Here is a 13300-nt window from a genome sequence, read left to right on the forward strand (position 1 = left end):
TACTTCCAAGTTAGCTCTCCCTCTGATCAGCTTCCACCCACTGCTTCCCGTCTATGGAGATTCTCAGTCATGGTTGTCCCAAAAGTGCTTTTTCAAAAGGAAACTGGAAAAACAAAATCCAGTTGCCTTTTGAAAACATACCTTTGGGGTTGGGTCTTGTCCTGTCCCCAGGTGCTTTGCAGAATAAACCGATTCCCTCTTTCCTGGGACGGCCGTTCAAGTACCAGAAAGAGACGATCAGGTCACCCCTAAGCCTCCTCTTCACTAGGAGAAGCGTAGCTAGTTCCCTCAGTTCCCCATAGTCATTCATTATATGATTTAGCTACCAGACCCTTTGTCGTCTTTGTTGCTCCTCTCTGCCCTCGTTCCAGGGTCTCAGCATCCTGCTCTGTATCTATTGTATGGTAGCAATCTTTTCCTATTCCTGCTTCCCATCGTTCAAATTATGCACAGATTAAAAAGAAGAAGAAGAAGAAGAAGAAGAAGAAGAAGAAGAAGAAGAAGAAGAAGAAGAAGAAGAAGAAGAAGAAGAAGAAGAAGAAGAAGAAGAAGAAGAAGAAGAAGAAGAAGAAGAAGAAGAAGAAGATCTCCATCTGCAAAAGCTGACCTCCTAAATGTTGTTTTGAAATGATCCAGAGAGAGAGAGAGGGAGGGCCGGTCGTGCTAGGAAGCCCTAAGCATCTCTGTGCAAATAGCCTCGTTCTTAATCCCCTGCCTATCCAGTTTTATCTGGTGACTTCAGCAGGAGGAGGTTGGGAGATCAGCGCAGGAGAGGAAAGGGAGACAATGTGAAGGGCTCCATGGATGCGATCAGGGAAAAACCGCAGCCCTTCTGACCAGGAGTTGGATGCCTTACTCACGATTGGATCATGATGTGGGTCACGGTGGGCTTCCTTTGCTGCCTGACCTTCGGGAGCCTGCCCTGGATGCTCTGTTTTTGCCCTTCTCAGTGCAGCTGCTCGTTCTACAGTATCAATGAAAGGATGAGAGCCAGGTAAAACCACTCTATTTTTTCTTGATGGGTGCCACGAAGGTTTTCTGGGCAGGTTCTTCTTGGTGGAAGAGTAGAGTCACTTCAGCATTTGAGTTGTTTCCCCCATTGTTTCCTACGGGCTCCAGGACTTCCGTGTGCTGTGGGATTAACAAGAGAGAACAGCATAATCTGATTTCTGAAATGCCATTTGATGGACTTTTACGCTAAGTCAGAAACAATATAATCAACGTTACACAATATTAAAGGGAAAGTGATCAACACTGAGCTGTGTAACAGTGAACATAACAAAAAATATTAAAAGAATAATCATCAGAATTTTAGAAATTTGAAACAATGTACATGGAGAGTATATTCTACTAGTTCTTCAGCTGGTTGTGTTTCTTTGGGGAAACTATGACATAAAATTTCACTTCAAGCCCTAAAAAATTGTCTGGGGGCCCCCCTGAAACCCATTAAAAACACAGGATGAGTTTAAGTTTATTTGAAAAAAATACATATAGATTTTGACTAAAATTTCACTTCGAAACAAAGCCTGTTGTCTCTGAAAGCATCAACAACCCCACCAGCATGATTTTATAGTCAGAAAGATTGCTTAAACCAAGCAAGATTTGTGTATTTTATGTAATGTTTGGGCGTGTATGTCAAATTATTTTTTGAAAGAGGCACGATCAGCACAAATGAGATGGTTTGGGTAGAATCAACTAAAAACAGCTCATTTAAACAATTTTTGCAAGTCTTGTCATACCTCTGCACCTTTTGATTTTATCAACAGCTACAGTATGTCTCAAACACAAACCAACACACACTCCCATTCCCAGTAAAATAAAAAGGATGAAAGGACAGATCTGCAATGCTTAACCTGCAGGAAGAATCTTTGACTCCTCAAAAGCATCTACTGAAGTGAAATGTTATGGACGGTGGCTTTACCTTCCTTGCGGATAAGCCAGAGGGTTATGAAAACGTGCTTTTGTTATGTACTAATGTAGAAATTGGTTAGTCCAGGACAGTTGTTTCTCAGCCTTGGCCACTTTGAGATGGGTGGACTTCAACTTCCAGAATTCCCCAGCCAACCAAGCTCTCCAACCAAGTAGATAAGTTTTGGGCTCAACTCATGTCCTGGCTCAGCACCTGAGTAAGAGTCAGCTCTTCAGGGTCTTCCACAGGGCCAAGAGCATAGGGTTTTTCAACTTTTTGGACACCCCATGAACCTCTGAGAGCCATGGTTGAAAAGGAAGACATTTCAAGACTGACAAAGCAGAAGTTCAGCCAAAAATTGATCAGAAGCATACTAAATGACCGTGAACTCATTTATGGAAAATTACAGGATAGATAGCAAAATAGCAATAGCCCTTAGACTTATATACCACTTCATAGTCCTTTTTACAGCCCTCTCTAAGTGGTTTACAGAGTCAGCCTCTTGCCCCCAACAATCTGGATCCTCATTTTACTCACCTCGGAAGGAGGGAAGGCTGAGTCAACCTTGAGCTGGTCAGGATCGAACTGTTGGCAGTGGGCAGTAAGTTAGTTGCAGTTCTGCATTCTAACCACTGTGCCATCAGAGTTCCAGGTTTTATAGTAAGGGAAGCCTGGGAAAAGACAACAAAATACACCCACAATTAAAACTGGAGGTTACAAGTGTTCTGTCATGTAAGGGAAAGTCCGGGGCAGTTCAAATGAATATAAAGGTTTATTGCAAACTTATTCTCTTTACAAGAATCCGAACTACTAATGGTCAAAGCAAATAGGTGGTAGAGAAGAGTCAGTAGAATTCAAGGGCTGGACTGATGGCACGTTTGACCCCTCCTTAAGGCTCAGCTTGGTCATCTCCTACATGTTCCATGTATAATTTCAACAAATCTTTTTTTCCCCAGCAGGGCTATTCTGTGCAATGACCCGGAGATGACCCTTTCACCTGTCAATTTCCCAGGAGACACTTTCAAACTTAGGATAGAAAAAACAGCAATCCGAAGAGTTCCCGGGGAGTCTTTTCATTCACTTCACAAGCTGGAGTTCCTCTGGATGCCCTACAATGCCTTGGCCAGCCTCCGAGTGAGTAACTTTAGGGGCCTGTACCAGCTTCAGGAGCTCAGACTGGCAGGCAATGTCCTCACTTCCTTTCCATGGGAAACTCTGTCCAACATGCCTCAGCTGAGGTTGCTGGATTTGCATAATAATCAGATCGCCTCCATCCCCTCTCATGCTGCTCAGTATATCCGGAACATCTCTTATCTAGATGTCTCAAGCAATAAACTGATGAAGCTCCCTCAAGAACTTATCGTGGTCTGGTCAAATCTCCAAGCTGTCCCATACTTCCTTAACGACAATCCCAAGATCATCCTAGGTAAGACATTTGGGGGTGGGTAAAAAAAAAAAAGTAATCTCTGCCTACATGATCCTTGGTCGTGGATCCTTGGGTTGGATCCGAAAGAAGCTAGTTGAATTTGTTTTCCTTGGAATCCATGGAAGACCTATAAAGCCACCACTGTTCCATAGGAGCTGTGGGATTTCATTCATGATATCCAATTCAACCCCTTCTGCAACTGCCTTCATAGCAGGTGTTGATGATGGGTAGCAAATGAGGAGAATTTGTTAGCTGTTAAACTCTGTAACTCTAACATGCCGGTTTTGGATGCTGTCAAAAATGCTACATTATTAAGAGTAAGTCAGATTTGGTTGTTAAGCCAACTGGCTTCTGAGTGGTAAAAAATGCAAAGACCCTTTATATTCTCTCTCTCTCTCTCTCTCTCTCTCTCTCTCTCTCTCTCTCTCTCTCTCTCTCTCTCTCTCTCTCCTCCTTCCCTCCCCCTCCCTCTCTCTTTTTAAAAGGTGTGACATTCATACATTCAAATACAAATTTTCATTCGAACCTGCAAGAGAGTAAGAATGATTTATCCGCAGAGAAGGGCACCTGTTTCATCCTTCCCTGGGAGTGTAGTCACTATTAAACAGAACAGAATTAGCAATAGAAAAGAATTTCTCCTTATTTCCAGATTGAATTTCTCCTTGTTGAGTTTCCATCCATTATTCCTTGTCTGGCCTTCAGGTGCCTTGGAAAACAGGTTGATCCCTTCCTCCTCTCTATGGCAGCCCCTCAAATCTTGGAAGACTGCTCTCCTGTCTCCCTTGGTCCTTCTCTTCCCTAGACTAGCCAGGCCCAGTTCTGCAACCGTTCATTGTGTGTTTCAGCCAGGGGTGGGATCCAACAGGGTTAACTACCGGTTTGGTGATTTACAAGGTTCGGTGATTTACGATGTGCTTCCCTGCACACTGCGTGCTCCTGTAAATCGTCATCAGCCTGGTGCCTGGACAGCTGAGCAGCTCTGAGCACGGGTGCTCAGCATTTGAAAAAGCCCTTTTTTCCTGCCTTTTCAACCACAGCTGTGCTGTGCAAAGCAGCTGAGGTTGAAAAAGCAGGAAACAAAGGTCAGGTAAGAGCCCGGGCAGGCGGGTGGGCAAAAACATCAGCAGACACAGGACCGGTTCTATGTCTGCTGCTCTTCAGAGCTACCGGTTCTAAAGAGGTAGACAGAACCTGTAGAAACCCACTCCTGGTTTCAGCCTCCAGCCCCCTAATCAGTTGGCCATCTTTTCACCAGAAGTGCTCTAGGATTGTTACTGTTACTTGGTGTGTCGCATGACATGGAGCTTTGTGACTGCATCATTTAGTGACGGAGTCACTGGTCCCAATTACCACCGTTAAGCGAGCACTACCCATCTTTTGGTTTAAAATAAAGAGCATATTTGTAGCTCAGAGCACTGGTGATGTCACCTAGGTTGAGTGGTATGCAAGGAAGCCACCAAACGCAGAGAGCGCCGAGGATCCTCCGTTTTGGTTCTCCTTATTAGATCTTCATCGTCTACCAGTTCAGAATGCAGTCTTAGAATTCAATCCTTTGTTTCAGCATTAGATGGAGCTCCCAGTTATTCCCTTCTGATTGGCTCAAGTTTATTTGGTTTCATTAACATCGTAGGAAATGGAGTGAGAGAGAAGCTATTGGGTTGTTGCTATTGTTAACTTTGAGAAAATACTTTCTGATCTGTGGTATATTATTAGAGAGCTACTGACCGATCATTGCCTTCAACTATTCTTGGAGATATATAGTCATTCTGTGATGAAAAAAAGCCATAAAACTTTTATATGGCTCTATCTGTCCAGAAAATGGGATTTTTGCCAGGTTACCTTCTGTGTACATTCATCCAAGTGAAGCCAGCACTTCCTGGTCCATTGCCTAAATGATCACCTTTGGCCCTGGGATGCCCTTTTAATACAAATATATATTTGCAAATTTGCCTAATAAGGATAAAAATGCCAAATCCAGTCCCCTGGCTGTCTCTGGCCGATCTCTGGCCGACTGCACAATTATTATTATTATTGACTTGGACCATTGCCCATCCTTCAGTGGTACCTGTAACATCATCAAACATCCCCATCTGCCTAGCCCGGGTCTTTGGGAAGGACTCGGGTCTTTGGGAAGGACTCGGATCTTTGGGAAGGACTCGGGTCTTTGGGAAGGACTCGGTAGGTGGACCAAAATGCCAGATCCAGTTTGAACGTCTGTTGACTTCACGACAAACCATAGTAAGAGTTTTGTCTGAAGCCACAATGTTTTGTTATGAGTTCCTACTGAAACTCAGGTCGGATCCTTTCTAAATAGCCATGCTTCAATGAATTTCTATTTCAAAGGTTTGTTTGTTTGTTTCTTTCTTTCTTTCTTTCTTTCTTTCTTTCTTTCTTTCTTTCTTTCTTTCTTTCTTTCTTTCTTTCTTTCTTTCTTTCTTTCTTTCTTTCTTTCTTTCCTTCCTCCCTTCCCTTCCCTTCCCTTCCCTTCCCTTCCCTTCCCTTCCCTTCCCTTCCCACTTACTTACTTTTTATGCCATCATCTCCACTGTAAGGCAATTCTGTGTGGCTTATGCGTAATAAAAAGACAAATAGAAAAATAATTATAATATTAAAAGTATGAGAATTAAAAATTTAAAACTATGCAAAACACCTAACCTAAGAGAGGGACAGCCAGGGGACGAGGTCTTCTTATCCCATCGACCAGCTCCAGTGGGGATTGCCCCCCACATTGGGGCTCAAAGTCAACCAGCAGACCCGAGTTTTGCTTTCCTTCTGGTATCCAAAAGAGGAGAGCAGCTCTCCCCTCCAGTGGCAGAGGGTTCCACAGGATCAGGGCCACAGTGGAAAAGGCTCTGCAGCCGGCGTCCTTCCCCACAGCCTCTGGGTGGAAGGATCAAGCGATGCTTCAGTAATTGAACAGCAAATCTTTTTGTTGCGCATCTGCAGACACTGAAGGGGGCCCTTTGGGATCAAGGGGAAAAGAGGCACCAGGGAGAAGAATTCCTCCGCGCCCCCCGCGGGTTCCCAGGGCTCCTGGAGCCGCTGAGGGTCCCTTTTGATGATGTCATGCTTGAACTGAGTCCATGGCAATTCGCCATGGCCTCCTGGCATTAGAATCGTTAGAGAAAGAAGGCAAAAGGAGGAATGACAACATGAAATGCGAATGACAAACATTAAAATTATTTTATTTTATCTGGAATAATAACATGGAATTGTTCAATCGTCCTGGAGCAAGTTGGCTGCAGCGAGTTGGCTATGGCGAGGGGTCCCATTCCCAATGGTTGACTCTCCCTTCTCTTCTTCCCAGGCCTGCAGGACAACCCGTGGACCTGCGACTGCAGCGTCTATGAAATGGCCCACTTCCTCAACTTCCAGTCCCCCAACGTAGCCTTCATTGAGCCAAAGCTGAGATGTTTCAGCCCTGAGAAGCAGACCAGGATTTTCTTCAGTCAAGTGGAGCTGAGGAAGTGCCAGAGCCCTGTGGTCCAACCCTCCATGGCCAAAGTGAAGAGCATCCTGGGAAGCACCGTTCTGCTGCGGTGTGGGGCCACAGGGGTCCCCCTCCCAGAGCTGAACTGGAGAAGAGCTGATGGGAAGCCCTTCAACAAAACAGGTGGGTTCTCCCCTCCCCTCCCATCTGTCTGAGCTAAGGGCAGAGGGAAGCAATTCTAACCGTTGGGCACCGGACAAAACAACTGCAGGTGGCCCTTCACTCACGATCGCAGCTGGGGCTGGAATTTTGGTCATACATTGGTGCGGTTGTAATGACTGGGCAGGGTTTTTAGAACCACTTCCACATTGGTTGTAAAGTGTAAACCGCTGCCATTATCAAATGAACCACATGGTCATTAAGCAAATCTAGCTCCCCAGATGGACTTTGGAGGAAACCCGACTGCAAAACATATTCCGAAAGGTTATCTTAACATTCGGCGTTTGTCAAAAAGGGTCTTAGGGTTCAGAATACCCACTCATGGCCTCCGGAGGCTGCATCCGATGGTAAATGCCCTCTGATTGCCAAGTGCCCCAATTGCAACCATGGGGCTGCAGGGCTGGTAGCGAAACACTTTTTTTTTCTGAGCCTGTCGTAACTTTGAAACATCATGAAATGAATGGTCATAAATTGAGCACTATCTGTATATTCCTGACAAATTCTGGATGTTAAAACAACTTTTCAAAATAAGTTTTAGAAATGTGTCAGGGATAAGGATAAGGAGGAGGAGGAGGAGGAGGAGGAGGAGGAGGAGGAGGAGGAGGAGGAGGAGGAGGAGGAGGAGGAGGAGGAGGAGGAGGAGGAGGAGGCTGTAATATGTGAGGACATGCTCCAAGGATTGGCCTTACAGCAGTTCCATCTTTTCCCAGGAAAGAGAACTATAGCTGCAAATTAATTCCATGAAAACATGCATTTGCTTTAAAGAAATTCAGATCAATGTTACACAGATATATCTATTTTGCTCCAAAACACCTTTTTGATTTTGAATCTAAGATGCTTCACAATCTCATTTTCTACACTATCTCTCTCCCTTTCCATACAATATAAATATAATAGATTAAATAAGTAGACCTTGAAAATGCTGTTCTTAATTGATTGCATTTTTCCAAACTACACCATTAGAAATATTGGAATCAGTTAGCTCATAACTAAGTGAAATAATCCCCTAAAAGAAAAAGGACAATAAAAATACAAATACCATTAAAAATAAATTCTTTGGAAATGTAAGCCATCCAATACAATCTCTTCCAAAAGTTTATTTTTGCAACTTTTATCTCTTCTCTCTCTAGTACATCAAGAAATTTCCAGTGATGGAATAAGATGGTCTATTTTAGAACTATCGGTTGTCTCTTACCTTGATTCTGGAGAATACATCTGCAAGGCTGCAAACTTTCTTGGAGCCATGGAAGCTTTTATATCCTTGATTGTCACCGATTCTAAGAGCATAGAGGATCCTGGGGCAGATCTGAAAGAAGTGTGGAAGGGACACACCAAGGGGATAGAAACGGCAGCTTACAAAGACAATTTGGTAGGAGGACACATCATGGCAACTTCAACTTTTCCAACTTTGCGCATTATTTCAGGTCAGGCCAACACAGAGAGGAATCTGGTGCTTCGAGATCAGGCCCTAAATATGAAAAGCGACTCCAAAAATATTTTAGCAAGTCTGCCCACTACTAACCAAGAACCCAAATGTCTGGTGAGGTCAGTCAGAGTAACCGGAGACACCGATCATAGTGTCTCCTTGGCTTGGAAAGCTCCTCAGGCCAACAATAGCACCACGTTCAGCATTCTTTATGCCATCTTTGGAGAAAGGGACATGCACAGGATCAACGTGGAGCCGAAGAAGACCAGGACCACCATCAAAGGTTTGATGCCCAAGACCAAATACATCGCATGCGTCTGCGAAAAGGGACTCATACCCAAGAAGGAACAGTGCATCATTTTCTCAACAGACGAAGTCGCCAGTGCGGGTGGAACTCAAAAACTGATCAACGTAGTGGTCATCAGTGTGGCTTGTGTCATCGCCATCCCTCTCACCCTGGTGGTTTGTTGTGGGACCCTGAAGAGACGCTGCAGGAAACACTTTGTTCAGAAGCCCAAGGACATTCAGGATTCTTACGTCACGTTTGAAGCCATCTCTCCAGGAACCAAAATGAAGGAGATGAGAGGAGGGGAATACTTGACTCACCACATCCCCGATGAGTCTAATAGGTTACTCTCTTCAAGATCCAGTGTGGACTCTGAAGCAGTTGCAAAGGCAGATGGACAGCTGAACGAGTACTTCTGCTGATACTCCTTTCTTCCCAACCTGACGAGTGTAATTCTGTCTTTCCATTTGGCAGTCCCTCTTTTGCCTGAAGTCTCTCATGCCACACACACACACACGCATGTTTTATACCAAAACACAATGGATAGCTTTACTGAAGTTCTTTTTTAAGTTAAAAATCTCAGTAGTAGCGTAAATATATTATGGGAAAGTTTCCCCGCCTTTGATTCCGAGATTCCGATAATCCAAAAACGGCTCCATTGATATTCTATGGAAGAACAGGGTTTTTTAAAAAAAACAAACAAAGAAATAAATAAATAAATGAGACCATGAAACCAAGGAGGAGAGAAGAGAAAATGAAGAAGCGGGAGGTACTTGTTTATATGTTCTGTATATTTCAACAAGGAAATAGATTTTAAATCAAAGCCTTAAGGACGCGAAGGCTGAGTAAGGCTGCATTTGTGTGTGTGTGGAAGGGAGTTACTTTTGCGTGAGAGAAATACTAATGGCATTTTTAGGACTGGAATTCGGATGTAAATTCAAGTTCTCTTCCACATTGTTTTATCCCCACCCGTTTCTAAATGTTGTGTGTTGCTAAAAAGGATCTAAAGGATCAGAGGGAGAGAAGCCAGCTGGATACTGAAATATCATACATACCCATCTGGCATCTTAGACCAATTTTTCCTTTTGGCAAAATGAATTCAGATCAATAAAGAAAAGTGTTTACATATATATGTTGAAGCTGATGTATATTATGGTGTCTTGCCCACACTCAGTTTTGAAGTCCGTTACATGATAGTAGAGAATCTCTTTAGCTCCGACACAAACTGTTGGGTTCCCGCTGTTCCAGTGACTGCTTATTGAATACATTTATATAGCCACTCTTCTTGCACCAAACTCTGGGTTGCTCACAACCGAGAGATAAAACCACATCTACATCCAATAAAAATATTGCAAAGATGTTAAAACCAATCCCAAAGTTTTTTTTTTTTTTTTTTTAAAGGCAATTGGACTTGGTTCTCCCAAGCCCCCTTGAACACATGTTGCTTCTCATCCAAGAAGCTTCTTCAGTCCAGAAAGTCCAGATGCCTTTTGGAAAGGCAGCTTTGGGATAAAACCACGAAACTGGATGATTGAAAATCTCCAGAGACAAACCAAAAAATTGTTTTCCAACAAACACTTTTTACCAGATTAGACAGTGCACTGATGATGTTACCTAGACAAGATGTATAAAGATGAGGTTGAAATTCAGAGCACTCACTTCATTTTCTCTGTTATAAGCCAGGTGTCACCCTTATTAAATTGACCAGACTAAGAAGCCAAAGCTGTGTAGCTGAAGAATACTTCTATTGTAATAACCACCCCCCAAAATCTTGCCAGTCCAAATGTGCTTCCCCTTCTTCCTTCGTGTGATTTTGGTGTGAGCCTGGATAGGCCCACCACCTGAGAAGATAGCTCCTCAAACCAGTCTTTTTGTCAGATCTTGGTAGTGGTTCTTCTTGATGTCCTTCAAGACGATTTCTACTTCTTCTAACCAGGATTCATGGAAACGTTGGTTGTTTCTGACCTGAAAATAATAATAATAATAATAAAAGTGTATGAAGATTGAGTGCCTTGTCAATCCCTCAGAGATCAAGCAGCCACCTCTGTTATGATTCTGCTTCAACATACCTGACTCAACAATTCATCTATCAGTGGAAAAACAAAACAGGACCCATTCCTCTGGGTTTTTTTTTTTTTTTTGACAGTCATGACTTTGGTCTAGTTAAAGAATTGAAAATATCGATCAACCTTGGCTTTTTTTTTTTTTTAAAGTGTAACTGGGATGGGTGACATTTAGTTGCTCCCTGGCATGTTCCGCCTTTGGAGAGCGTGAAGCACTGTTCCATCATTTGAAGGCACTACTATTTGGTCAGCTCTATTTATGCAGGTGGTTTTCCTTTATTTATTGATGATTCTGAGGGAATAATATAGGGATGGTTTTTTTTTTTTTTAAAAGAAATTAAACAGAACATGGGATTTCACTGAATCTGATGCATATGCTTTATAATGAGAACTGCCTATGAAATTGCAATTCAAGTTGACAATTTATGAAACCGTGATACCGCTTAAGATTTTGCTCATGGCATGACTGATAGTCTGAATTTCTTATGAATGTCAGCATTTTGTTATTGAATAGGTTGACCATTTACAGTAGACGGTTCTAATGCCCAGGACTTTGGCTGGTGGATACATTTGAAATTGTGGGTAAGCACCAGAGATTCTCTCTCAGAAAGGCTGCTGTGGAGGCACCCATTGGCAAAAGGGCATCATTAGGTTGGTAGAGGGCAAACGGAGATAGCAAGGAATGGGGTTGAGAGCCTGAAGAAATTATCTCCAAGACCCTAATCTACTGCTTATTTTGAACCTGCAGCTGGTTGTCCTTCAACACACATACACCCCAACATTTGTGGTCCCACTGAATCAATAACCAATGCCAAAGCTCTGATTCACAGGGAGAGAGGCATGAAGAACGCTCAGAATATTGGCAGGATCCTTTGGGTCTCAAAGTGCTGTGAACTAGGATTATCATATTCACGCTGTAGGTAACAATATCTACCTAGGTCCAAAGCAGGCTGCAAAGAGACTGAACTGAAGTCTCTCCCTCCTATGGCCATTTCTGGTTTTCCTTATAAAGTACAAGGTGACCTGCTCAAGGTTAAACAGCAATGAAATGGCCAAGTTTAAGGCAGGGGGTGGGTGGGTGGGATACAACGCCTAAAGGGTTATTTTCTAATTACAGTTGCTATTGTGACAACACCACATAAAGAAGGAAGACACCATCCTGCTGCTGTATGAATTGTGAATTAGAATATCCACAGGAAAAGGAGATTCCCCTCCTGTTTCTTCGACCATTATTTCAAAGGGAAGAAGGAGCATAGTGGCTCAGGTGGTTAGGAGACAGTCAACAAGCCCATGTTTGAGACCCCGGGGTCAGCGTTGCCTGTCAGCCCCCACCACTCTCGAATCGGATTTGAGGCTGCCACCAAGTGCCGCCGTGTGAGGAGCTGAGTTCCTGCCATTTGCTCCAGCTCCAGCTCCAGCTCCTGCTGACCTAGAAGTTTGGGAGTGAGTAGGCGGATAGGTGCCACTTTGGTGGGCATATCAATGGGAAAATGAAAGGAGCCCCCAATCGAGCATCCCCTGGGCAAAGGGATGCCACTGGCTAATCCTTTAACCTGGAAGTAGCCCCCCGCCCCCGTGCTTCTAACATGAACTCATGCTTTCCAAAGGTTTGTTCGTCTGAAAGAGCTCAAGCTTTATAATTCTGGGAATCTCCCTTCCCCTCCTGGTCTCTTTCCCTCCCACCGCCTCTTTCTCTCTCTCTGTCTCCCCCTCTTCTTCACCTCCCCTCTCTCTTCTTCTCTCTCCCTCTCCCTCTTTCTTTCTGTCTTCCCTCCCCCCTCTCTTTCTCTGTCTCCCTCTCCCCCTCCCTTTCCCTCTTTCCCCACCTCTCTCTACCCCCATTTCTCTTCCTGCCTCTCTTCCGGCCAGACTTGGCCCAGATTGGTCCTTTAAGAAAAGAAACACTCTCCAGTTCATTTGTAGCAAAAATATTACTTTTACTAAAAGCGAAGGGGTTACAGTTAAGCAACGCCAAAATTAACAGTTTGTGCACAAAGACTCCATCATTAACTTTCCTTTTTTCATTCCACCCCCCACCCCTTGTTATCTCCCCATTGTCCAGTCACGTTCAAAGATGTTTCTGTAACTGTCCCTGGGGGAGGGGTGGATAGATGGAGCGATGTTCCCTTCCATTCCCAGGTCCATGGCCTTGGGATGTCTCAATCGGACAACACGAGTCCCTTTCCATTTCCTCACCTCTTCCCACAGATCCCTCCCATTATAGCCTATGGCATCTAGTGAGACATAGTTCCAAGGGAAGGAGGCAGTTCTGACACTCTTTCGCTCCATCTATCACGAACCAACCAACCAACCAACCAACCAACCAACCAACCAACCAACTAACCAACCAACCAACCAATGTTTTGGTCCTGTATTAAAGCAGGTTTAGACAAAAACTTTGATTTCCACTGAGCTTTGGAACAATGTGGCTAATCTTTTCCCTTCCTCAACATGGCTTTTGCTGAAAAGATCAAAGAAAAGACAGTAGATGGCAGCAAAACCATGGAGATTTTTCCCCTGGAGTGTCTTATTTTGCATTCA

The 13300-nt window shown here is 43.8% G+C and overlaps 1 protein-coding gene across 3 annotated transcripts; it reads left to right on the forward strand.

Annotated features, from left to right (window-relative positions):
- The first annotated feature begins 660 nt into the window (after positions 1-660).
- LRIT1 (leucine rich repeat, Ig-like and transmembrane domains 1) lies at positions 661-11082 on the forward strand. Of its 3 annotated transcripts, none has more exons than XM_087932143.1 (4): positions 663-994; positions 2866-3335; positions 6643-6948; positions 8115-11082. In XM_087932143.1, the coding sequence occupies exons 1-4, from the start codon at positions 870-872 to the stop codon at positions 9116-9118; spliced, it is 1905 nt and encodes a 634-aa protein (XP_087788269.1). In that variant the 5' UTR covers positions 663-869; the 3' UTR covers positions 9119-11082. The 3 variants fall into 3 exon arrangements, with proteins under 3 accessions (XP_087788270.1, XP_087788269.1, XP_026570353.2); XM_026714568.2 differs by having other exon boundaries at positions 2869-3335; XM_087932144.1 differs by lacking the exon at positions 6643-6948 and having other exon boundaries at positions 661-994.
- The last annotated feature ends 2218 nt before the right edge of the window (positions 11083-13300 follow it).

The sequence above is a fragment of the Pseudonaja textilis genome, chromosome 4 (genome assembly GCF_049901715.1).
Source record: "Pseudonaja textilis isolate UNSWEBS1 chromosome 4, rPseTex1.2, whole genome shotgun sequence".
Classification (NCBI taxonomy): Eukaryota; Metazoa; Chordata; class Lepidosauria; order Squamata; family Elapidae; genus Pseudonaja; species Pseudonaja textilis.

What these genes read in the sequence shown, in the direction of transcription:
- LRIT1 (XM_087932143.1), top strand. Translation starts at nt 870, where the DNA reads ATGATGTGGGTCACGGTGGGCTTCCTTTGCTGCCTGACCTTCGGGAGC. An exon ending in AATGAAAGGATGAGAGCCAG is followed by an intron (nt 995 to 2,865) that starts GTAAAACCACTC and finishes TTTTTTCCCCAG; the next exon opens with CAGGGCTATTCTGTGCAATG. An exon ending in GAAGCCCTTCAACAAAACAG is followed by an intron (nt 6,949 to 8,114) that starts GTGGGTTCTCCC and finishes TTCTCTCTCTAG; the next exon opens with TACATCAAGAAATTTCCAGT.